Source organism: Phocoena phocoena, chromosome 10, assembly GCF_963924675.1.
Source record: "Phocoena phocoena chromosome 10, mPhoPho1.1, whole genome shotgun sequence".
NCBI lineage: Eukaryota > Metazoa > Chordata > Mammalia > Artiodactyla > Phocoenidae > Phocoena > Phocoena phocoena.
This window is the reverse complement of record NC_089228.1, coordinates 41,058,330-41,081,299: the sequence shown is the minus strand read 5'-3', so window position 1 is coordinate 41,081,299 and position 22,970 is coordinate 41,058,330. Positions and strand designations below refer to the sequence as shown.

The following is a 22,970-nucleotide window of genomic DNA, read 5'->3' as shown; positions in this document are numbered from 1 at the left end:
AAAAGGGAACCATCCTACACTGTTGGGGAGAATGTAAATTGGTACAACCACTATGGAGAATAGTACGGAGGTTCCTTGAAAAACTAAAAATAGAACTACCATATGACCCAGGAATCCCACTCCTGGGCGTATATCTGGAGTAAACCATACTTCAAAAAGATACATGCACCCCAATGTTCATTGCAGCACTGTTTACAATAGCCAAGACATGGAAGCAACCTAAATGTCCATTGACAGAGGGATGGATAAAGATGTGGTACATATATACAATGGAATATTACTCAGTCATAAAAAAGAATGAAATAATGCCATTTGCAGCAACATGGATGGACCTAGAGATGATCATACTAAGAGTAGTAAGTCAGACAGAAAGATAAATATCACATGATATCACTCATGTGTGGAATCTAATTTTTAAAAATGATACAAATGAACTTATTTACAAAACAGAAACTCACAGATTTCAAAAACAAACTTATGGTTACCAAAGGGGAAACGTTGTGGGAAGGGATAAATTAGGATCTTGAGATTAACATACACACACTATAAAATAGATAACCAACAAGGACCGACCATACAGCACAGGGAACTCTACTCAATACTCTGTAATAACCTATATGGGTAAAGAATCTGAAAAAGAATGAATATATGTATATGTATAACTGAATCACTTTCCTGTACACCTGAAACTAAAACAACATTGTGAATTGACTATACTCCAATAAAAAAAAAAAAAGATAACTAAAAGTATCTAAGTTTCCTTCCCACTCAGAAAGGGAAAGACAGTAATTGACAGAAAGGGAAAGACAGTAACTGATTTCTGGAGATTACTGCTCACAATCATCATGAGTTACCCTAAACTGGTGTTTGGCAAGCATGCCAAATGGTCATTCCAGAAAGCTAGAGTCAAGAAATCTGGTGTAGGTCATGCTATTAATTAAAATGCTCTACTCAATGATTTCACCTAAGTGTCTTTGCCCCTTAACTTCCAGCATATGAAAAATGGGTATAATAATAAGCTTTTGGAACCAGAACATTTTCCTCCTAAGAATTATATTTTCTTTCATTCATATTGCTTTAATGTTCATACATATATTCTACTATGCAAATTACTTTTCCAAATTATGAATCAGTCCATATGCATCATGCAAAATGTTCAAATCTCTATTATCTCCACTAAGATGCTTATTCTACTTTAGAGTCTTTCTGCATTTTTACATTAATATGAATAAAGTAAATAGTATTTCTACAAGCCTCATATTTAAAAAATATATTTCTTTGGGGATGTTATGTAACATAAAATAATTATATATCAATGTAGTACTTTTTCAGTTATTTTTATGTAACATCGAGATAAGGTTTTTGCACAAAAGACTGGTTTTATTGAAATAAATTTTACATGAGCTATGGACAGTCAATTTATGCGAAAGCCCTCATTTCCCCCCTTTTCAGATATATTTTCCATTTGGCTGTATGTAACATATACTGTAGCATGAAATAAAATTCCAAAATCATTTACGTAGTACAACTAATAAATTTGCATTATATTTGTAAAGTGTTATAAAGAAAAATACAATTGTTTGAGGTTCAGTTAAAGTGATTTCTCATTTTCCTACTCGTTCCATCTCTTAACCTACTTCTCAGAGTTTGTCTTTAACTTGAAGCAGTACTCTACTGAAGCATTACTATGTGACTTTAGACTGTTCTGCCTGCTTTATGTCTGTTGAGGATAAAATATTTAGAGTTATGATTAAACCCATTAAGACAAAATATTGGGTGTCTATTAACCCCTCTGGGGGTAGACTGGTTCTTCAGATAAGAAAATAAAAATCACTCTTCATTTCTAGCCCAGATTAACTTCTGAAAAACCCAAATGGCTCGACCATGTTGTACAATACGGTAGCTACACTTGGCTATTTAAATTTAAATGTAATTAAAAATTTAGTTCTTCAGTCACACCAAACACTGTTCAAGAGCTCAAGAAGCACATGCATCTGGTGGTTACTAAATTAGACAGTACAGGTGCAGAACATTTCCTTCACTGCATAACGTTCTACTGGACACCACTGGGCTAGACCATATAGCAGTCGATTCATATATAAATATATGTGAAGATATGCATTTTTTCCATTTTAGTCACAAAACTTACTTGTTTAAACTTAGCTTCAACACATTCACAATCCTGTTTATTTTAGTCCAAGATAATAGAATAAAAATCGATATTTGTACAATTTCTCCAAATCCTACAATGTGATATCAAAGTTCAAAGCCCTGTAACGAATACCTTCTTTGCCAGTGTAAACCCAGTCTCCTGAGCTCCCTCTGGACTGCAGCATCTTGGCCACAGGCAGAGTTCTCCTGTGGTACCTGCAGAGAAGCCTTGCTAGGGACTCCTCATCAGTGTGGACTAGTCACTCCCACTACTTATATGGCCACCTTGGAGGACAGGTCCCTGGAGGCAAGGCCTCTGCTCTGTGCTCTGGCAGGCGCCCCAGGACCCCCAAGGGGCCCACTCAAGGCAGGTTGACCACCCACGCAGGCCACGCAACACTTCCCAGGACCCCCAAGGGGCCCACTCAAGGCAGGCTGACCACCCACGCAGGCCACGCAAGGCTTCCCAGGACCCCCAAGGGGTCCACTTAAGGCAGGCTGACCACCCACGCAGGCCAGGCAAGGCTTCCCAGGACCCCCAAGGGGCCCACTCAAGGCAGGCTGACCACCCACGCAGGCCACGCAACGCTTCCCAGGGCCCCCAAGGGGCCCACTCAAGGAAGGCTGACCACCCATGCAGGCCACGCAACGCTTCCCACGACCCCCAAGGGGCCCACTCAAGGAAGGCTGACCACCCACACAGGCCACGCAAGGCTTCCCAGGACCCCCAAGGGGCCCACTCAAGGCAGGCTGACCATCCATGCGGGCCATGCAACTCTTCCCAGGACCCCCAAGGGGCCCACTCAAGGAAGGCTAACCATCCATGCAAGCCACGCAAGGCTTCCCAGGACCCCCAAGGGGCCCACTCAAGGAAGGCTGACCACCCATGCAGGCCACGCAACGCTTCCCAGGACCAGCCAGGCCCACACTTGCTCCACTAGGGACACCAGCACACCATCTAAGCCCCATGCCTGGGCAGACAATCCAGCCCTTCTTTCTGCCCTCAAGGTCCAGATTATACCTAAAGTCTTTCCTGAAAGCCTACACTTGTAAAATATAACTTAAAACATGAAAATAGCCATTTGTATAAACCCAAGGAAAACTGTCCTCAGTAAAAGAAATAATGCATTAAAACTCTTTCAAAATAACAAAATAAAATAAAGTCTCATCTGACTAGTCCAGTATAAATACTCTTCTCACCATCCCTTTATCTCCAGATTCCTGAAAACAATGCAATCAACTTCAAATTTTGGTCTTTAAGTGATAATTTTTAAAAAATAACACATTTTCTAAAATATTAAATGTGCATTATTTGGAAACAAGTGTATACAAATGAACCTTTAAATATCAATATATAAACCCATTTATCAATTCTCCAGTCCACAGAGAGAGGTACTCACGTATTTGAAATTTGAAAATCATCTTTCCTAACAACTATGACCATGGTTTCTAGAATTAGTCTTTAAGCACAAGCCATTATTCCTCTATGACATGACCCACAACAGGAAGATTTACAGCTCCACAAGTCAGGAAAATTCTGTAGTCTTCTGATGGATGGCATCAAAGCTGAAGGCTGAAAGATACTTTAGTGGCATAGCTGGGAACAGATTCTGTAACAAAAAGAAAATATATACTCAACCATTCCCCATTTTATTATGAAGTGCAACTATGTCAAAACACAAATTATTGCCACTTCATACTTCAAGTATAGAGATAAATGCATTTATTACCACTAAGTCAACCACCGCAAATGTATAGTCTGGCGTTAGAGATATTTAGATCTAAGAAGAATACATTATTATTAACTCTCATTCTTTTGCAATCTTTCCAACCAACTCACACAGCTACATCAATATCTTGGAAACTGTATGATCCTAAAATAATAAAAGTTGACAAAACAGAAATAGATGGCCAAGGATTTGGGACTAGGGATGCCAGGTGGAAGGGAATAAGGTTTACAAGAGAAGTTTGGGCTATTCCTAAATGAAGCACCATCTTATTAATAACCCTTTTATCATACTTACTCTTCCAACTGGTTACTCCCCACTCTCTCTCTCTCTTCACAGCCAATTTTTGTCAAGGTATGGTCTATACCAATGGTTCTCAAGGTGTGTTTCTCAGACTCAAGGTATCAGTATCACCTGGGAACTTGTTAGAAATGTACTTTCTCAGGCCCCACCCAAACCTGATGACTCAAAAACTCTGAGAGTGGGGCCTGCCGCTGATTCTCATGTGTACTAAAGTTTGAGAACCAGCGAGGGGCTTCACTTCCCCATCATTCTTGAATCATATCAGGTTGGATGTCCATGTAGACTCCCTAAATCTACTTTTTTTCCTTAGAGTGATGAACTCTCTAACTCAGACATTAGTCTTATGGGGAAGGAGGAAAAAGAGAGAAGACAACATGATGAAGAAAAAAGAAACAAACTTAAAAAAATTCAAAGCATATGTCCAGCATAGGTTGAACTATTAAGAAATCACCATTTTCGCAGGTCAAAACCAGCTGAATATTGGCAATATCATTTAGTTCAACCTACTATGAATATGTGAAGTATAGAATTATGATAATTATTTAGAAATAAATGAATGGAATCAAAATCTATCATTACTAAAGTTAACTTTGAAAATCAAATTATTTTATTGCTGGCCACATCAAAAGACTAATACTTATTTTCTCTAATGTGTTCTTGCATTTTTATATAATAGCACTATAATACAATTATGAAGAAATGAATAAAATACAAGAAGGTTTTTCACAAGAGGAAAGTTATATGACCCAAAGATAAATTTTGATAAATAAATGGTTCTTTCAGTTTCATGTTTAACATAAATTTCTAATTTATTTCATAATATTTCAGCATGCAAAATTAGGGACGGACAAACAGATTAGAGGTAACTATATAGAAATTTTCTTAATCTAATTGAAAAACTTTTAATTTGCCAATAAATGGTATTTTTCATTAATGTGATGAGACATGCATGTTTTCTGAGTGTGACTGATGGAACCTGCCCCCAGGTGCCTGTCTTCAAAGTCTTGGGGGCCAGGGCTACCTCCTCCCTAAACCCAGATGCGTGACATCTTTCTTTCAGGTCTGCACCTGGCTTCTCAGAAAAAGAGACCTGAAAAATTAAGGGGTAACTTGCAGGCATCCACACCCAGAAAAGAGGTGGGGATTAGAAGAACAAAGGCTGATTTATGCCTTTTCCTGTGTCTACATGTGACAGAAGGAAGGGGTTCTAAGAATTCTGAAACACTTCGGAAATAGCCACTGGGGAAAACTCTTCTTTCTCAGCCCTTTCCTGAGGTACTGTGACTGCCCTGTATCTTCACCACCCTATGGGAAACCAAAACTAAATGCATCTACTTACTAATCTGCCATCTTGTTTCTTCCTTTTGTGATTTTTACGTAGGTGTACCTTGATTTATACGAGATGACTTTTTTTAAAGTTGAATTTAAATGGATTTTGACATGGAATCTTCTTTTCCCATTAACTAGAATACTGTTTTATCAATATCATTTCACTGAAAAGCCATGTAAAGTTAGTAACACAATCTTCACATTTTAAGTGCTTGTTTCCCAGCCTCTCTGTCACATGGTTGTAGATGTATTAAGCATGCTAATGCACTAGGAAAATTTCATTATTTAAGGAAAGGCAATGTATCTTTTTTTTTTTTTTTGGTAAATAGAAAAATAATTTACAAATTATTTTTATTTATTGGTTATTGCCCCTAACCAATTAACTTTTTTTTTTTTTTTTTTTTTGCGGTACGCGGGCCTTTCACTGTTGTGGCTTCTCCCGTTGTGGAGCACAGGCTCCGGAGGTGCAGCCTCAGCGGCCATGGCTCACGGGCCCAGCCGCTCTGCGGCATGTGGGATCTTCCCGGACCGGGGCACGAACCCGTGTCCCCTGCATCGGCAGGCAGACTCTCAACCACTGCGCCACCAGGGAAGCCCCCAATTAACTTTTTGTCAGTTTGACTTATAGCAATAAACGTGTTGCATGAGTGAATAGAATACTATACACTCATTTTAAATAATTTTGAATATGAGTAACCTACCTCTTTCTTTAAGATCTTCAATATAGGCTTTCATAAATTCTTTATCAAAATGTTGGCGATCTTGTTCACTTTCCATCGTTTCATCTTGACACTGGGTATTCTCAATAGGATTGTCTATAAGACTTACAAATCTATTCAAGAGAGTATGGAAGATATCACATTTTCACCTATGTATTTGTATTGTGCAAAAATCCTCTCAGAAGAAGTCAAACTTTGTGGCGTTAAATCCCAAGTCCTCACTTCTTAGAAGTCACAGTTAACCACATAATATGTGTCACCAGTGGAATTCTACTGCACAATAATCCAACAGGATTATGGAGTCAGTTTACAGCAGAGACTGTACAGAGGCTTGATGGGGAAATGACAGTTACTTAGCCACAGACAGAGGACAGCGGGCAGGAAGCCATGAGGTGAACAATAACATTTAGTGTCCCCGTCATATATGAGTCTTACTATGTTTGTTTGATATTACTCCCAATTAGTGACATCAAACTCTAAAATGATGTGGCTACATTGAAAAGGACTCATAAAATCACCACCAAGAAGGTATTTAAAAGATGGACTACTGTGACAAAAAAAGAAGCTAAAGGAGACAGTCCAAAATGGCATTTGATCTAATTTCTTCACAATTTTGAAAGATTCAACAGCCACTGACCCATCCAGGCCAGCGGTGATGGGAGTGCTGAGTATCCGACCAGGGAGCCCTGGTGCCTTCAACCAGCAGGTAGCATTTGTCCAGAAATCCTCTGAGCTCTACCTCCCCATGCCATTGGCCAAAAACTACAAAATCCTGTAAGAAGGCACCAGAACTTCTTGTTCTCAGCGTACGAGAACCATCTAATCTGGTTCCTGAGATGGGCACACAGGCTCCAGGTGCTTCTTGCTCTTCCCTTGTGTCTGAATGGGTCTCTACTGGGCTCTCTGTCTACTCACTTTAAAGGTGTGGATGAGTCACTAAGGGCTGTCGGGATCTCCACCAAGTGGTCCCCGCTGACGACTAACAAGGTGAGCTTCTTTAAGTTAAGCAAGGCAAAGGGAAGATAGGTCAGCTTGTTCTTATACAGGAGAAAGGTCTGCAGTTCTCGTAGCCTAAGAAGATGTAAAAGGGATTAGAACACAAAGACTTAGCCTCATAGCAAGAAAACCAAAGTGAATTATAAATAAATTCTAGTAGGAAATCCCTATTTAGTTTATTTTTTAAGTGACTCATAAGAATAAACTAACTTTACAATTTAAATGAATAAAGTCATGCCGGGTGACATGATTTGGGTTTCTTTTTTAAGTTTTTACTGACTTAATTGACAGTTAAAGGCAGAGATATAGCAGCAGGATAAGCAAATTACACAATATAAAGTAGGTAAAGAGGGAACTTAAAAAATCAATATATTCAAGTGTCTACTGCATTCCCAAGGGTTAACAGGTCATGGGAAAGAAATCATATTAGAGTTGGAGTGAGAATAAACAAATTCTGGCAACATATTTCCTTTTGTATGTCTTAAAAACACAGTTACTCTTCTCTCATCATATTTTGACTTTAAAACAGGAGTAAACCTGCAAAGTGAAAAGGAAATGAGAAAAATATGCTCCAAATATGTTTTACTCTGTTTTCCATTTTGTTCTAACTCAGTGTCCCTCTCTCTAGTTTTTTCTTTCATTCATTTGCAAAATTTTGACTGATCCCACAAAATATTTCACAAAGTTCCCCTTGTGTTTCAAACTAAAACAATTCCTACTTAGCCTCATAAACCAGGAAAGTATCCATACACATCATATGTACCAGGAGTAGAGAAAGGTCATATGAGACAGCATTTGGGACCAAGCCATTTTCGGTTCCTATGTCCCAATAGCTTACTTATGCTACTTTATAACGAAGACTGTGGATTCCAGGAGGCCAGACAGTTTGTTTCATTTACCACTTTGAACCCAGCCCACTCTCTGGGCCTGCCTAGTAATATTGGTAGAATGAATGAATGAAGGAATCGTATATGATTTAGTATAACAGTTACTTTTTAAACAAGAAATAGCTGTAAGGATATAATTTGAAGACGTTACTAAGCATATCAATCAAAGCAGTAAATGAAAAAAAAAGAGCAGTAAATGAAACTAATAAAAATTATCCTGATATCCCAAATAGAATAATATGTTTTGATTCTGTACATAATAAATTTACTTTTCTACTTCTGGGGAGGAAAGGAAAGTTAATGTTCCATTCTATTGAGAACTAAAGTAAATTAAAGATGTGTTCAAACTATATATATACATATATATATATATATATACACACACACATACATATACACACACACACATACACACACATATATATACAGTTGACCCTTGACCAACACAGGTCTGAACTGTGCGGGTCCACACATTACAGTACTGCATGGGTCCATGGTTGGTTGAGTTCACAGATGCAGAGGAGCCCCAGGTACGGAGGCTGACTACAAATTACATGCAGGTTAACCACCTTGTTGTTCAAGGGTCAACTGTACATGTATATGTATGGTGCAGACTGGGAATTGTCTTATTCTATAAAGAATCAAACTGATTTCCTGGAAACAAGAAACTCTGGAAAATTAGTTGATCTCACAGAACATTCACGTGTTATGCATGTTTAAAATGTTAGTGACTAATTCATATACCTCACCTTCAGAATGCAAGTAGCTACCTGTCTATGTCTTGTGGCAGGTCACTCAGGTTATTGTTGCTGATATCCAACCACTGCAAATTAGACATCCGCAGGACACAGATCGGGACACTGGAAAACTTGTTTGCTGAGATATCTACGAATGAAACTTGCTTCAAATTACTTAACTAGGAAGGAATAACAAAATATTCTAATTACTTTTTAAGAGTGGGAATTAAGTTCAACTAATAATTTTGAGATTGATGTCTCTTCCCAAAGGCATTTCTATGAACATATGCAAACCAGATCAATATAGTATGTACGTTGAGCATCTACTAGGTGTCATTCACTGTGCTACACGCTGGGGGTGCTAGGATGAAAAGCACACAGTGGCTGCCCTTGAGGAGTTTATATTTTCATAAACAAGCAATGCAATTTTATGTAGTAAGAACTAGTGTGAAGTTTCCAATTTGCAATGTTCAGTAACACAAAGAAAGAAGTGATTAATCTGCCCAGCATCACAGTGAGGTGAGGGTCAGGGGTCAGGAAAGATTTCACAGAGAATGGAGTATTTGAATTGGGTCCTGAGGTTCCCTGACAGATGGCAAGGTAGGGGAGGAAACTCCAGGTGGGGAACAGCATGTGCAAAGTCAGAGAAGACAGAAAGTGCAAGCCTCAAAGAGTAGGATGACCTGGGGAAGACTGTCTTAATGGGTTTTGGCAAATCTTCAGAAGACTCACACGTGAACTGGTAAAGTGATGTAGCAAATGATCAGAAATCTCCCCTGTTACTCTGAAGGGCGTGCCCAACAGGACTTACTCATGGAGTGGACATGGGGCATGGGAGCAAGAGAGGTCAAGGGTGAGTTGGCTTGCTTCCAGCCTGCACATCTGAGAGAGGACTGGGTCCCTCTCTCAGATGGGGAGGACTGGGGAACGAGCAGCTTGTGTGGGGAATCCTGAGCCCTGGCTGTGCACCCTCACCGGGACCACTGCCCAGCATTTCCTGGGTGACATGGGTGCTAAGAGCGGAAGTGGCCTCTTCCTCCCACCCGGAAGTTTTCAGGAAAGGAAAAGAATACGCCTTCTAGGACTAGATAGAATCTGTGGCCACCGCCTTGTCAGAGCCTCACTAGTGATACCACTTTTAGCCCATTCATTACCAGCAGAATTTGTGAGATCCATCTCTCTCTTCAAGCACAAGAACCTTGTTTAGTTTTATCTGGCAATAAAAACTGTTCACTTTCATATGTTCTGTTTTATCAGAAAAGTAATTTAAAATCATTTCCCCAATGAATACAGACAAAAAGAAACTAATGGATATTTTTAAATTAATGGAGTTCTCAAATCCTATCTGTAGAACTGCTTTAGTTATCTATAAGTTTTGTTACGAGTATATACATTTTTAAATTTTATTCCCTTTATTTATTTCCAACTGTTTTCAATTTATTCCTCCATTATGGATAAATAAATCAGGATCTGCATTACAGACAACAGGCATCGTATATTAAATAGGCATTAAATAAAAATATATTGCATGAAAATAGGATTTTTTGCCTAGTTTTCCTTTGATAGCTTTTTTGAACTTAAATTCAGGTTGTGGCCGAGTGTAAGAACATTTTTAAAGACTTGATAATAGCTGCTTTAGGGTGATTAAAATGTCAGGAAAAGTCATATAAATAAAAATGAATTTCATCTTTTAAAATTCGTCCCCATGTTACAGACCATTCCATGTCATAAACCAAATAAAAGTAAAAGTGCAAACATTTTCTTTCTTACTTCAAAGGGGAGCTCAGTTAATTCTAGATTTCCAGAACAATCCAGTTTCTCTAGATTTTCACAGTCTCCCAGTTCTGGAGGAATGCTCTTCAGATGGTTGAAACGCACATTGAGTTCCTTCAGGTTCTTCAAACGACCTGTCATCAGAAAAAAACAACATGCATGGTGTAGGCCCATTAAGGTCTTTTAAGGACAAAAAGCAAAACGAAGATGTAAAACATTTGTATAAATGATGGTGGGAAAGGCATTAAACATAATTCTGTGTTTGTTTGTTTGGTTTTTTTTTTTGTGGTACACGGACCTCTCACTGTTGTGGCCTCTCCCATTGCGGAGCACAGGCTCTGGACGCGCAGGCTCAGCGGCCATGGCTCACGGGCCCAGCCGCTCCGCCGGCATGTGGGATCTTCCCGGACCGGGGCAGGAACCCGTGTCCCCTGCATCGGCAGGCGGACTCTCAACCACTGCGCCACCAGGGAAGCCCCTCTGTGTTTGTTTTTTAAGCACTCTGATTGAATGTCTGCTCATCTTTTATCCTGAGCATTTTGGTCCTTGCAGAGCATTTTTTCCTTTTTCTTTATCTGTTTAACCCTTTGTGAAACTACAGGCTAGGTGAGTGTGGGGGATTTGTCCCCTATGTAGACTGGGTCAGGGGCCAGCACCCACAGAGCGCAAACCCCTTTGAAATCACATGATGAATGAAGTAACAGGCAATGGCTTTGAAATGGTCCAGTTCCTAGGAAGCACAGTGACAAGCTATGGCCTATCGGTGGACTCTAATGGGAAGTGAGCTAGGTACTGAAATACACACAAACCTCTACGTACGTGCTAAATGACTCAAACAAGGAGTCACTGTTTATAGGCTGCATGTAATTCATTTATCTTTGGCTTCAGATTTGCATTTACTAATTATGATGTATCGTGCTTCCTAAAGAATATGCTTTAAAAAAGCCTAAGTCCATTTCACAGGCAGGAAGTGAACACACTAAGAATATCAGGCAATAAATGGATTGATGGAGAAACACTGAATCCCAATTCTGTCTTGATTGAATAAATACATGACCAATTCCAAACCAGAAACTAGCACAAGAGTAAATATATTTAATATTCCAAAAATCATGTCACGCATGTTCTAAGGCATTGAATACCTTAACATTCTTAACCTAATTTTAAAAATTAGAAAACCAAAATTATTGTTTCCTTTTGCAGAGCAGGCACTCAAAATACAAATTTCCTGACATTTTATAAATGAGAAAGGGAAACATACAAAGACAGTATATTGGAGGCAGGGCCACTTCTGAGTCAACTTTGGTGGTCTCACTGTTAGAAGATAATGGTGATGCTGTGGAAATCAGTGGCCCCTCTAACTTACCCAGCTGGTATACACTGCAACCTTACAGTCAACTATTGGTGTCAAAATAGCAGGATGGATATGGAGGCTGATAAAAAAATAAGGAAAGACTGCTTTTCTGGGGAGGACTGGAGAGCATGTGATCAGACTAATGATCGCCACAGCCCCAGCTTCTGTAAGACAGTATATTGTACAATCCTTCTTTAACTAAGGAAAGTAGAAGATTGGCATAGATGGTGTGAATGTTCTAAGCTGTCTAGTTTCCAGACACAGGAGAGTAAACTTATCTATTAAAGAGTTACCTGATCTAGCTGATGGAGGCATTTGCATTAGGGACACATTTATACCAACTGTATGTGCATTTATCATGAGGGGATGCAAAGAGAAGATGAGGTAACTGGAGAGAAAGCTGTATATGAGCTCCTTCTAGCTAGCTCAAAGAAAAAGTAACTTTCCTAGCTCAAAGGAAAAGCAATAGCTTTAGAGAGTCTGTCTCAAATATAACATTTTAATGATGTATAGACACTAAGAAATAATATATGTTTGTATTCAAATTGTTGTTCTCCATGCCACTTATTTCCACAATGCCTGATCTCATTATAGAAACACTACTTTTTCTTTCTCAACATTCTGGTAAGAACTTGGCATTATTCATCTGAGATGGGCTCAATTGTCTCCATCAGACGTGGTGAACAGCATTATCTTCAAGCACCATGAGCTTGAGGTTCTTGAGAAAACAGTCTTTCGGTGTGACAAGGGTCCCACGACACAAAAACTAAAATAAAACGTTTAAGGCACTGCTATGGTCTGAAAATTTGTATGTTGAAATCCTAATGCCCAAAGGTGATGTTGTTAGTAGGTGGGGTCTCTGGGAGGTAATCAGGTTTGGATAAAGTCATGAGGATGGAGTCCCCACGATCGGATTCATGCTCTTGTAAAAAGATCCCACAGAGCTCCCCAGCCCCTTCCACCATGTGAGGATTCACCGAGAAGTCTGCAACCCAGAAAAAGGCCCTCAGGCCACCATGCTGGCACCCTGATCTCATACTCCAGAACTGCGAGCAATAAATTAATTTTGTTTATGAACCACCCAGCCTGTGGTATTTTTTTTAAAGCAGACTGAACAGACTAAGACAGGTGTCATAGCTCCAGCACGTTATATTTCTAAATAGCTAATGAGTCCATCCCTTCCTAGAATGTTCCAGGATCTTTTCCAACTGAAATGAAATCTCCCTACTTATAGCCCATTCTCCCAAGGCCCTCAGACCTAATTTCCAGAGAGGGGAATATAACCCAACTGAGGCACAATTTGTTGTCCAGAGGCTTCTTGTTCCTAGAGCCCAAGGAATACCTTAAGGAATTTACATACTTTAAATTATTTGAGTAAACATTATTAAATGATTTCAATAATTAGCTATTTTAAACCCATTTAACAATACTTTCTCAGGAGTTCCACAAAGGAGTTAAGAGGACCACCCACTGCCATGCTTAATTCCTTGATGTCAAATGTCAGAAATAATTGTCCTGATAATGAGAAAAAGAACACCCCATTTGGTGACCACTTTCCCCGCACCCCCTCTGCTCAGCCAATGCTCTGTAGTTCTCTAAGACAGCACTGTAAGAGATCCAACTCCACCTCCTTTACGAAATACAGCCATTCAACAGAAAACAGCTCAAAACTCTTCATTCCCATGGTCCTCTTTCTTGACTATCTCATCCTGTAGCTGAGTTTTTTTAAAGTATTTGCCCAAGTTACTCAAAGTCAGACTAGAATCATACCTTCAGAGTCTCAGACCTAGTATCCAATTACTTAGTTTAAATTTAAACTGTTTGAAGAACAAGTTAAATAAATCATCACTTAGCCATTAGGGAGAATGACAAAAGTTTGAATATTCTAATATTGAAAAATAACATTTATGTAAAGACAACAATAGAGTGGTGGTGGGATGAACTGGGAGATTGGGATTGACATATATACACTCATATGTATAAAACAGATAACTAATCAGAACCTGCTGTATAAATAAATTAATTAAGTAAAATTTTTAAAAAAACATAAGAAAAAGACAATGATGATGATGGTGGTGGCTAGCAAGTGTTGGGGGTTTATCTGTTCTAAATGCTTTCTTTGTATTAACTATTTAATCCTTACAATAACCTTGTGAAGTAGGTACGATTATTATCCCCATCTTATAGACAGGGAGACTGAAAACCAGTGACCTGCCTAAGGTGACCTGCCAGTAAGTGAAAGACCCAGGCAGCCTGACCCTAGAGTCCACCCCCACCTTCATGGTATGATAAGGGGAAACAAGGCTTAGACTGGAGAACATGCTGTAAGCCCTTGTATGTAAATATGTTTAGCATGCATATATTTTAACATATGTATATATAAATATTTTTAACATGCATATATATTTTAACACATATTTATAAATAGATATGGCTACAATGTAGATATCTAGAAGAACATGGGTTGTGTGTACAATTTTTTTTTTTTTTTTTTTTTGCGGTACGCGGGCCTCTCACTGCCGTGGCCTCTCCCGTTGCGGAGCACAGGCTCCGGACGCACAGGCTCAGCGGCCACGGCTCACGGGCCCAGCCGTTCCGTGGCATGTGGGATCTTCCCGGACCGGGGCACGAACCCGTGTCCCCTGCACCGGCAGGCGGACTCTCAACCACTGCGCCACCAGGGAAGCCCTGTGTGTACAATTTTGATCCCCAGGAAACTGTTAACAATCCTTACTGAGAGAGTTGACTTTACATTTTATTCCTTTCTAGAATGTTTAATTATTTTGCCCTGCTCATGACTGAGGTTTATGGGGATGATCTGTCTCCAAGAAGACTTGAGTGTCTTAGAAGAATCATAACAACTATATGTGCCTCACACACAAGACAAAGAGAAACAGTGACGATGATCGCGTGGACTTCACTCCCAGCGCAGCAAGTGAACAACAGAATGACTGAAAATAATAGAACCTTGATCAAATTAGTACAATAAACTAAACTAATCAATGGACTAATATGTGGGAACAATATACTGTTATCTTATGTTTACAATAAATATATTATTGCATGTTTATTTCTAAAACTAATATGTGGGAACAATATACTGTGTCTCATGTTTACAATAAATATATTATTGCATGTTTGCATTTCTAAAACTAAAAGGAAGAAAAAACAAAAAGTTTCTAAACACAGCACCACTCACTCATGAGACTTGATGTCAGTACTGCTGAGTTACACAGGTGAGACCCTGGCACCAACATCCAGAGGGGACGCCACGAACCAGCAGCTCTGGGAACACCCAAAACAGCCCGGCCCAGCGACTTCCTGCGGCAGCAGGAGGAGGAAGAATTCTCAGTATTGCCTGCTTCCCAGACAAGGGGCCGGAAGGCTCCAACTAAGCAACATACCAATTTCAGCTGGAAGACAGGAGATTTGGTTTTTTGGCAGATCCAGAATCCTCATGGCTTGAAACAGCTCGATATACTTAGGAATGATCTGAATCAGGGTATTGCTTATGTGCCATTCTTTCAGGTGCGTCTGCTCCTTCAAGGAATCTGGGAGCTCCTGGAATAGAATGGATCCCGTCGATCAGAACTAGCTCCTCCATATGTCGGAGTTCAGAGGCAGAGCACACAGAGCCAAGGAAAACGTGCATTTATTTCAGAAACGAGAGGGGAGAGAGCATGGGTGAGAGCCTACCTGCCAGCTCTATAGCCATTCCAAAAAAGAAAGCAAGATGCTGCCGATGTCATTCATCTCACACTAGCGGATTAGCCAAATTTCAAAAGGGCCATGAATTCATGATTCTATTAAAGTCAAATGCCGAGTGAACACTGACAACCAGGCTCCCACCCAAAGCTACACATGTATTATTTATTTACAACACATGGATTTAACATTTTCTAAAAATAAAATCTGGCCACGTCTTAGATTTTAAAATGTGTGCTGCATTTCCCTTCCTCTGTACTAATCGCTTTTTTTTTTTCAGCAGACATCTTTTTTTTTTTTGAAGTGTAGTTAATCTACAATGTTGTGTTAGTTTCAGGTGTATGGCAAAGTGATTCAGTTATACATATATACATAAAAGAATATATATATTCCTTTTCATATTCCTTTCCATTATAGTTTATTATAAGATATTTAATATAGTTCCCTGTGCTATACAGTAGGACCTTGTTGTTTATCTATTTTACATATAGTAGTTTGTATCCGGCCGACATCTTTTGAGCCATGTTATGTCCAGGCAGACTCATGTTTGGCACTAGAGATACAAGAAGGAATCAAGTAGCTCTGAAACTAATCGCTTTTTAAAATATTTGATAAACACCCAATACTTGCTGTGCCAAATTTCTAAATGTTTTTATGAGTCTTTAACAGGGAAAGAGCCCAGAAGGACAGTGTAGAGACCTGGATGCCGAGCCATGTTCTAGGGGCACCCCCTCCCTGGGCCCTCACTTCTGAAGTGACAGAGAGGAACTCAGCCGTATCCAGGGCCTCCCCTGGCTCTAGTGTTCTGGGATAAAATTGTAAAGGTGTTGAGAAGTGCTTACGGCTTTAGAGGGGGCTATTTGTCCAGCTGAAGAAATTCAGTTCACAGGATTACGAGCCCCCACTGCAATGAGGTATGCTGAGCACTGAGGGACATGCATGTCCCCTGACCTCATGGAGCTGACCACAGCACATCAGCTGCAAAGTGGGGTAGGAATGTACAGGGGAGAGGTCGGGTGGGGTGGAGGTAGCAATCAGAAGGTCCACAGTGACCCTTGCTTGGTACCTGGTGCTTATAATGGGCTTTATGATCATTGCTATTGGATATGTGGATTAAGCTTTTAACTTGCAAAAGTACTTTCACCTTCAATATGCTTTCACGTAACAGTACCATAAGATAGGCAGAGTGGGCATGATGAAGGCCCACTTAAAAGAGGGACACTGAAACCCAAAGACATTTAAATGGGTCACTTAGAGTAAGGACAGGCTACATAGTTTCAGGAACTAGTACAAAATGAAAATGCAGGCCCCTTCTAAAAATTAAGAATTTCAAGATGGTGACAGCAGAGCATTACATCAAGCACAGGGCCCCTCCCAGCATAGGGCCCTGTGTGACTGCCCCCAGCGCCCGGGCCTGGCAAACCCATCTCGGCACCTCCTCATCCTGATCTGAATGCAGCCCACACCAGATCAGAGGGTTTCCTCCTGCCGCTGAGACAAGATGACGAGCTGGGGCATCAGGGAGCTGACCCTAGGTCATAAAAACACTCTCTCTTTTTTTTTTTTTGTGGTACGTGGGCCTCTCACTGTCGTGGCGTCTCCCGTTGCGGAGCACAGACTCCGGACGCGCACGCTCAGCGGCCATGGCTCACAGGCCCAGCCACTCCACAGCATGAAAACACTCTCTCTTCTGAAGCTTCAATTATCAAGTGTCTCATAAATAACTTCTCTCATATTGCTCTTCCAATAATGGCACACTTGGAAAGGTTATTATGCCTTCCAAAATTATATCCATAACTATTGTTAATAACATGGGAAAATCTTAAGATAGAGTGTTAAATAAAAATAAAAGGAACGGGGTAAAGATGGCAAATTGAACACAACACAGACACTTTTGCTCCTCTCTAAAATTCCATGAAAGATGACAGTAAAGGGATTCTTTTTTGAAGATATAAACCTTACAGAGGGCAAAGAGAAAGAGAAGGGAGGCAGCAGCAGGAAAATGCTGGTAGCTGGAAAACTGGAAGATGGTAACCTACCTCCCTTGATCTGCTCAACCTTAGACCAGCAGCAGCAGGAACAATAAGACACAACCTGAACTTCTCACCAGAGGCTCCCGAGGCTCAGGAAGTGGAAGAGCCGGGCATGTCTGGAGGTGAGAGTGGAAGGCAGGGCTAAAAGGAGGAGGTCAAGTTCAAAGTCTGCCCCCCCTCCATGTCACAGAACTACTGCCCCTGTAGAAGACTGAGGCTTATCCACTGGAGGGATTAAACAGAGTGTCTGGATTGGGGACCATCAGGCACATCTAGGGAGGGAGGCAGCAACCACAGGATGAGTGATGGAAGCTGAGACTTCCCCACCCAGCCCTCCTCTCTGTCCAGAGCACTGGCTGCCAGGCCTGTCCCTGCCTGCAGGATGTGAGAGGATCCTCTCTGTAGGCACTCACCAGCTGCAGACAAATCATAAATATGCACTCCTGGGGCGGGGGGTGGGGGGAACGTGCTGGAGACATGGGGCTCCATAGCAACGCCCTCCAAAAACAGAAGCCTTCACCTGACACACACTTGGAGCTTCCAGTTTCTCAGTGCTCCCGACACCCTGTGTCTCCAGACCTCCCAGAGAGTCCCAACATGCCAGACCAACAGAAACACCCCAAAAAGAAAAAGGAGACTCTGAAAGATGGAAACTTCCTCCAAAAAAAGCTATCAATCCCAAGATAAGTAAGAACAGCCCCCATGAAATGAAAACAGGACAAAATTTTTAAAGGAAAATTTAAGACTCATCCATAAAAGCAGAAATATAAAGCCACATTACAGGACTCATTCATTCACAAAACAGACAGCTCTTGGAAATTAAAAACTTGACAGTAGAAGTGAAATTTTCTATTGAAAAGTTGTTCAGTAAAATTAGAGAAATCTCCCTGAAAGAGCAGGGCCCAGGGCCTGGGGTCTTCCAGCTCACAAAGAATGCCTGATCCCTGACACCCCCATCCTAATCAGGTACCCAAGTCATAGGTCACAGCCCCACAGCCGCTCCAAGGAACCCCAGGGGAGCTCTCCCCACCCAGTTCTCAAGTCCCCAGAAGCTCCACCGCCCTGTCCACCTCTTGCTGACCTCCTGCAGAGGCCAGACCTGCTGCCTGGTGTGATGTTAGAGGCCAGAACTCCCTCGCCGCCGTGAGCGCTCTAAGACGGCGAACATCCTTTAATGGAGCTTTTCACTCCTTAAGCAGAGGCAAGACTGAAACACAAATCTCTCTGGGGAAGGAATACAGCAACTGAAATTCATAGTAATGAATGCCTGAGGCCCCAGAGTCTTGCCTTCGGTGGGTACCCATGAGGATAAGGTACCAGCTCTGGGAACCGAATGCAGGGGACAAGAAGGCTGTAAGTAATGAAGACAACATCCACATAGTTCACCCTGGGGTCTCCCTAGCCTGCTGACTCATAACCCTCTTCCTATCCCCCGACCACACTAGGCACTCACTAAATGCCCTTTAAAGTGGTTTTCCAAAGGTGCTGTGAGCCGAGAGGACTCAACAGGTTCCCCAAGCGGGCTGGGATCGTGTTTGACCACGGCACACGAGAATGATTTACCAGCGGTATTTAATTAGAAATCCAGACAGGCCCTCCTTCTTGCCCCAGAAAAGGCAGCATCCATGTATCCACTGATCTCAATGATGTGGATGCAGGAGAAAGACCACCAAAGAGGTGTCAGTCACAGTCTCTCCCAGTCTTACAGGGCTGTGTCGCTAACAAGACAGTGTCACAGAATATCCGCTCATTTAATCCTCACAACAGCCCTCTGAGGGGGTCAAGGCAAGCATTAGCACCACTGAACAGGGAAGGAGATAAAATGTATACAAATGGAGCAAACAGCCTCAGGTCACAGGGCCAATAAAGGGTCACCCAAAATATATGGTCTCCCAGTCCAGAGTCCTTTCAGCCACAAAACGGTGGGATAAAAAGAGATGGAGCGCAGGTCCCAGACAACTCTGTCGCACTGAACGGAAGACAGCCCGAGCTCATTTGTGCCGCCACCCAGCGCACACACACCATGGGCTGCTTCAACCAAGAAACATCAGAGCACAAGCAACCCTGAGATGCCTCTCCAAGCCAGCAGCAACCTGGGGGAGTGCGAGCAGGAAGCACCTGTACACACCTGAGGCAAGAAAGAGGGCACATCTTTGTCCTGGCCTCAGAAACTCAGAGGAAAACTGGCTGAAGGGTCTGCGAAATTCCTTTGCGGCTCTACACTCTGTGACAAGTCAGCAAAGTCACCGCCCACAGAGGGATGTTAGGCAAGTCAAGTGCTCAGAGCATTAAAAAAAAAAAAAAAAAAAAAAAAAAGAAGGCAAGAAGTTCTTTTTAATGGGCGGGGAGGGGTGGCGAGGAGGCGGCAGAATCGAACTTTTTTTTTTTTTTTGGCCGCACCCCGCGGTTTGGCGGAATCTTAGCTCCCCTACCAGGGATTGAACCCGTGTTCTCGGCAATGGAAGCGCGGAGTCCCAACCCCTGGACCGCCAGGGAATTCCCAGAATCAAGCATTGTAAAGGCTGTGCCATCCTGAGGAGCCGCTGGGGTCCCAGTCCCTCGCAGCGTCGTAAGGATCCAAGGGGATCCCGCTGCTCTTTTCAAGACTGCACAGTCCTTCACCGCGGAAAAGACGCGAGAACCCGGTTCAGAGCCGGCAATGGCTCCTCCGCATCCATGGGAAAGCTCTCTAAAGACAACAGCAACAGCGCGCACTGGGCCAAGGTCAACAGCCTGAGCTCAGCCTAGCAGCAGATGTCGGCCGCAGCGCTGCAAAGAGCCTCGGCGTGCTGTAGGGACCGAAACGCATGGACTCACCTTCCAGTGCTGCCCCGTAAGTTCAAACACAAACTCACTGCTCCGTTTGTCTCTCTCCTTGGAAATTGCACTCTGCCTTGCGAGGGAGTTCCTTTCAATCTTGTCCAGAAGCCTCACGCTGGTGTCTATGAAGCCATTCTTGCAGTACGCAGCCTGGGGGATGCCCTTCCTTCTGCACTCGGCCACGAAGTTCCACTCCTCCTTTATCCTAAAACGGGCAGCAGAGGTCTCGGTTATCTCCTGGGGAATCGCCATCACCTGCCTGGAGAAGTCAGGCGGGCCACCTGGGCGCAAGCGCAAGCGCAAGCGCAGTCCTTCTCATCACCTGCAGTTTCCCAGCAGGAGACAAGCCCTCCCCTCCACTTCCGCCCCCTCTCCCGCCCCTCCTTTCTTGTTTCCTCTGCTGTGGTGGATATGGGGTGTGGGGGAATCTTAAACCCTCAGAGTTGTGAAGTATTAGCAAATCTGACTTTAAAAGTAGAGGAGGTGAGTTAACATGGCTAAAATTTCTACCAAAATTACCTATGCCTTTGATTAATTACAATATCCCTTGATATTATGAGGTGACACCCAAATTTTTCAAAAATGCAAGGTCAGGGCTTCCCTGGTGGCGCAGTGGTTGAGAGTCCGCCTGCCGATGCAGGGGACGCTGGTTCGTGCCCCGGTCCGGGAGGATCCCACATGCCGCGGAGCGGCTGGGCCCGTGAGCCATGGCCGCTGAGCCTGCGCGTCCGGGACCTGTGCTCCGCAATGGGAGACGCCACGACAGTGAGAGGCCCGCGTACCGCAAAAAAAAAAAAAAAAAAAAAAAGCAAGGCCACAGGAATCTGATGATCTTTCAGGAGCATATGGATAGAAATAAACAGGCAGCCCCAGTTTATAAAATTCGACTTTAGAAGGTCATCCATCAGCCACCTTGGGAAACTTCACTCCTGCAGATGAACCTGTTATTCATAAACTCCAGTTCCAATCTGACACTGGAGCTGGCCCAGGACTCCTCAGCCTCCCCATCACTCCCAGCACCTTCTTGTTGCTACTTCTCTGACATATTATTTTATAGTTGTCTTATCCCCCCAGCTTGGTCATAAGCTGCATCATGATAGACTACGTCTTGCTGCCCTCCAGATGCTCACGCCACCATTAGAACAGCGTTTTGCACCTGGGGGCCTTTCTCCATGTAGAGATTTGATATCTGCTTGGAGCCTTTAACAGGTTAACATTCTATGTGGTACAAAAACAAGGTTTGTTGTGGTTTTCCTTCAAATCTATCACACAGAGACATTGTCTCAAAATGAGGTAGCCTGCCTTGGATAGGAACTTGGTGCATTCCACACTCAGGAAGGCATCTGGACCCTACTCAGCCCAACTCAGGGACTTGGTGACAGGCAGTATCCCAGGCTTCTAAAAGAGGGCTCTTTTAGAAACAGGCTGCTGATGCAGCCCTGGTCTCTACAGGGCCTGAAGCAATACAAATGCTGAATAAAACAAAACAAAACAAAAAACCCTGTAGTAGAGGGTCAGTCCTAGTATGGAAACTCTCAGGTGGTACCCGAAGGAAAAGTGCACTAGAATCACAGTGGCTCTGTTGTCGCAGGAAAGCCCAGGAGCCAAGTGGTCAGGAGGGGCAGGAACAGAGGAAAGAGTCTGAGGCAGAAACATCTTTGAGGACTGGGCATGTGGAAAGTCCTGGCCTGGACTACCAGGCACTGTCAATTGTAAGAAGAAATGTAAGGCTGATAAAAGCAAGAGACTGGTGGATATCCTTTTTCTGGAATACTGGAGACTTGGTGGATTTTATCTGATCCTGTAGGGGTATGCACCTTTGTCATTGACTAAGCTATTTTACAACTCGGCAGAGATTGAAGTTAACTTGTAGAAAATTGATAGCAATACAAATCATTCTTGTCTACAGACATTCTTTTCTCTTGGTGTTAAATACATCTATATGCTGATGACGCGCAATTATATATCTCCAGCCAAGACGTCCTCAGTGAATCCAGCCTCCTTGCCTCCCAGCATCTCCACCTGAATATCTAAAAGGCATCCCCCGAATTTACATGTTCCAACCCAAACTCCTGATCTTCACCTGTAAAACTTGCTTTTTCCTCCATCTTAGAAAAAGCCTGCCAGTTGCTCTGGTCAAAAACCTCAGGGTCATCTTTGACTCTGTGCTTTCTTTCATATCTCACATCAAATCCATCAACAAATAGGGTCATTTCTACCAGAATCTGACCATTTCTCACCACCTTCACTGCTCCCATCCTGATCCAAGTCACCAGCATCTTCATGTAGGCACCACTCTTGCCTCCCTACAGTCTAAACTCATCCAGCATTTTGAGTGAGCTTGTGACAGTGTCAGTCACACCATGTCATGCCTCTGCGCATACCTCTCATTGGTTTCTCATTTCACCCAATAAAAGCAAATGTCTCACTATGGCC

The 22,970-nt window shown here is 42.3% G+C and overlaps 1 protein-coding gene across 1 annotated transcript in view; it reads right to left on the bottom strand.

Moving 5' to 3' along the window:
- Positions 1-3,396: 3,396 nt before the first annotated feature.
- The window catches only part of LRRC2 (leucine rich repeat containing 2), a 34,354-nt gene continuing 14,780 nt past the window's right edge, over positions 3,397-22,970 (bottom strand). The window contains exons 3-9 of the mRNA XM_065885487.1: positions 20,532-20,739; positions 15,381-15,537; positions 10,620-10,756; positions 8,883-9,028; positions 7,145-7,300; positions 6,212-6,342; positions 3,397-3,761 (exon numbers count right to left, since the gene is read on the bottom strand). Coding sequence (XP_065741559.1) covers positions 3,712-3,761; positions 6,212-6,342; positions 7,145-7,300; positions 8,883-9,028; positions 10,620-10,756; positions 15,381-15,537; positions 20,532-20,739 — 985 coding nt within the window. The 3' untranslated portion in view covers positions 3,397-3,711. The remainder of the gene's footprint in view (positions 3,762-6,211; positions 6,343-7,144; positions 7,301-8,882; positions 9,029-10,619; positions 10,757-15,380; positions 15,538-20,531; positions 20,740-22,970) is intronic.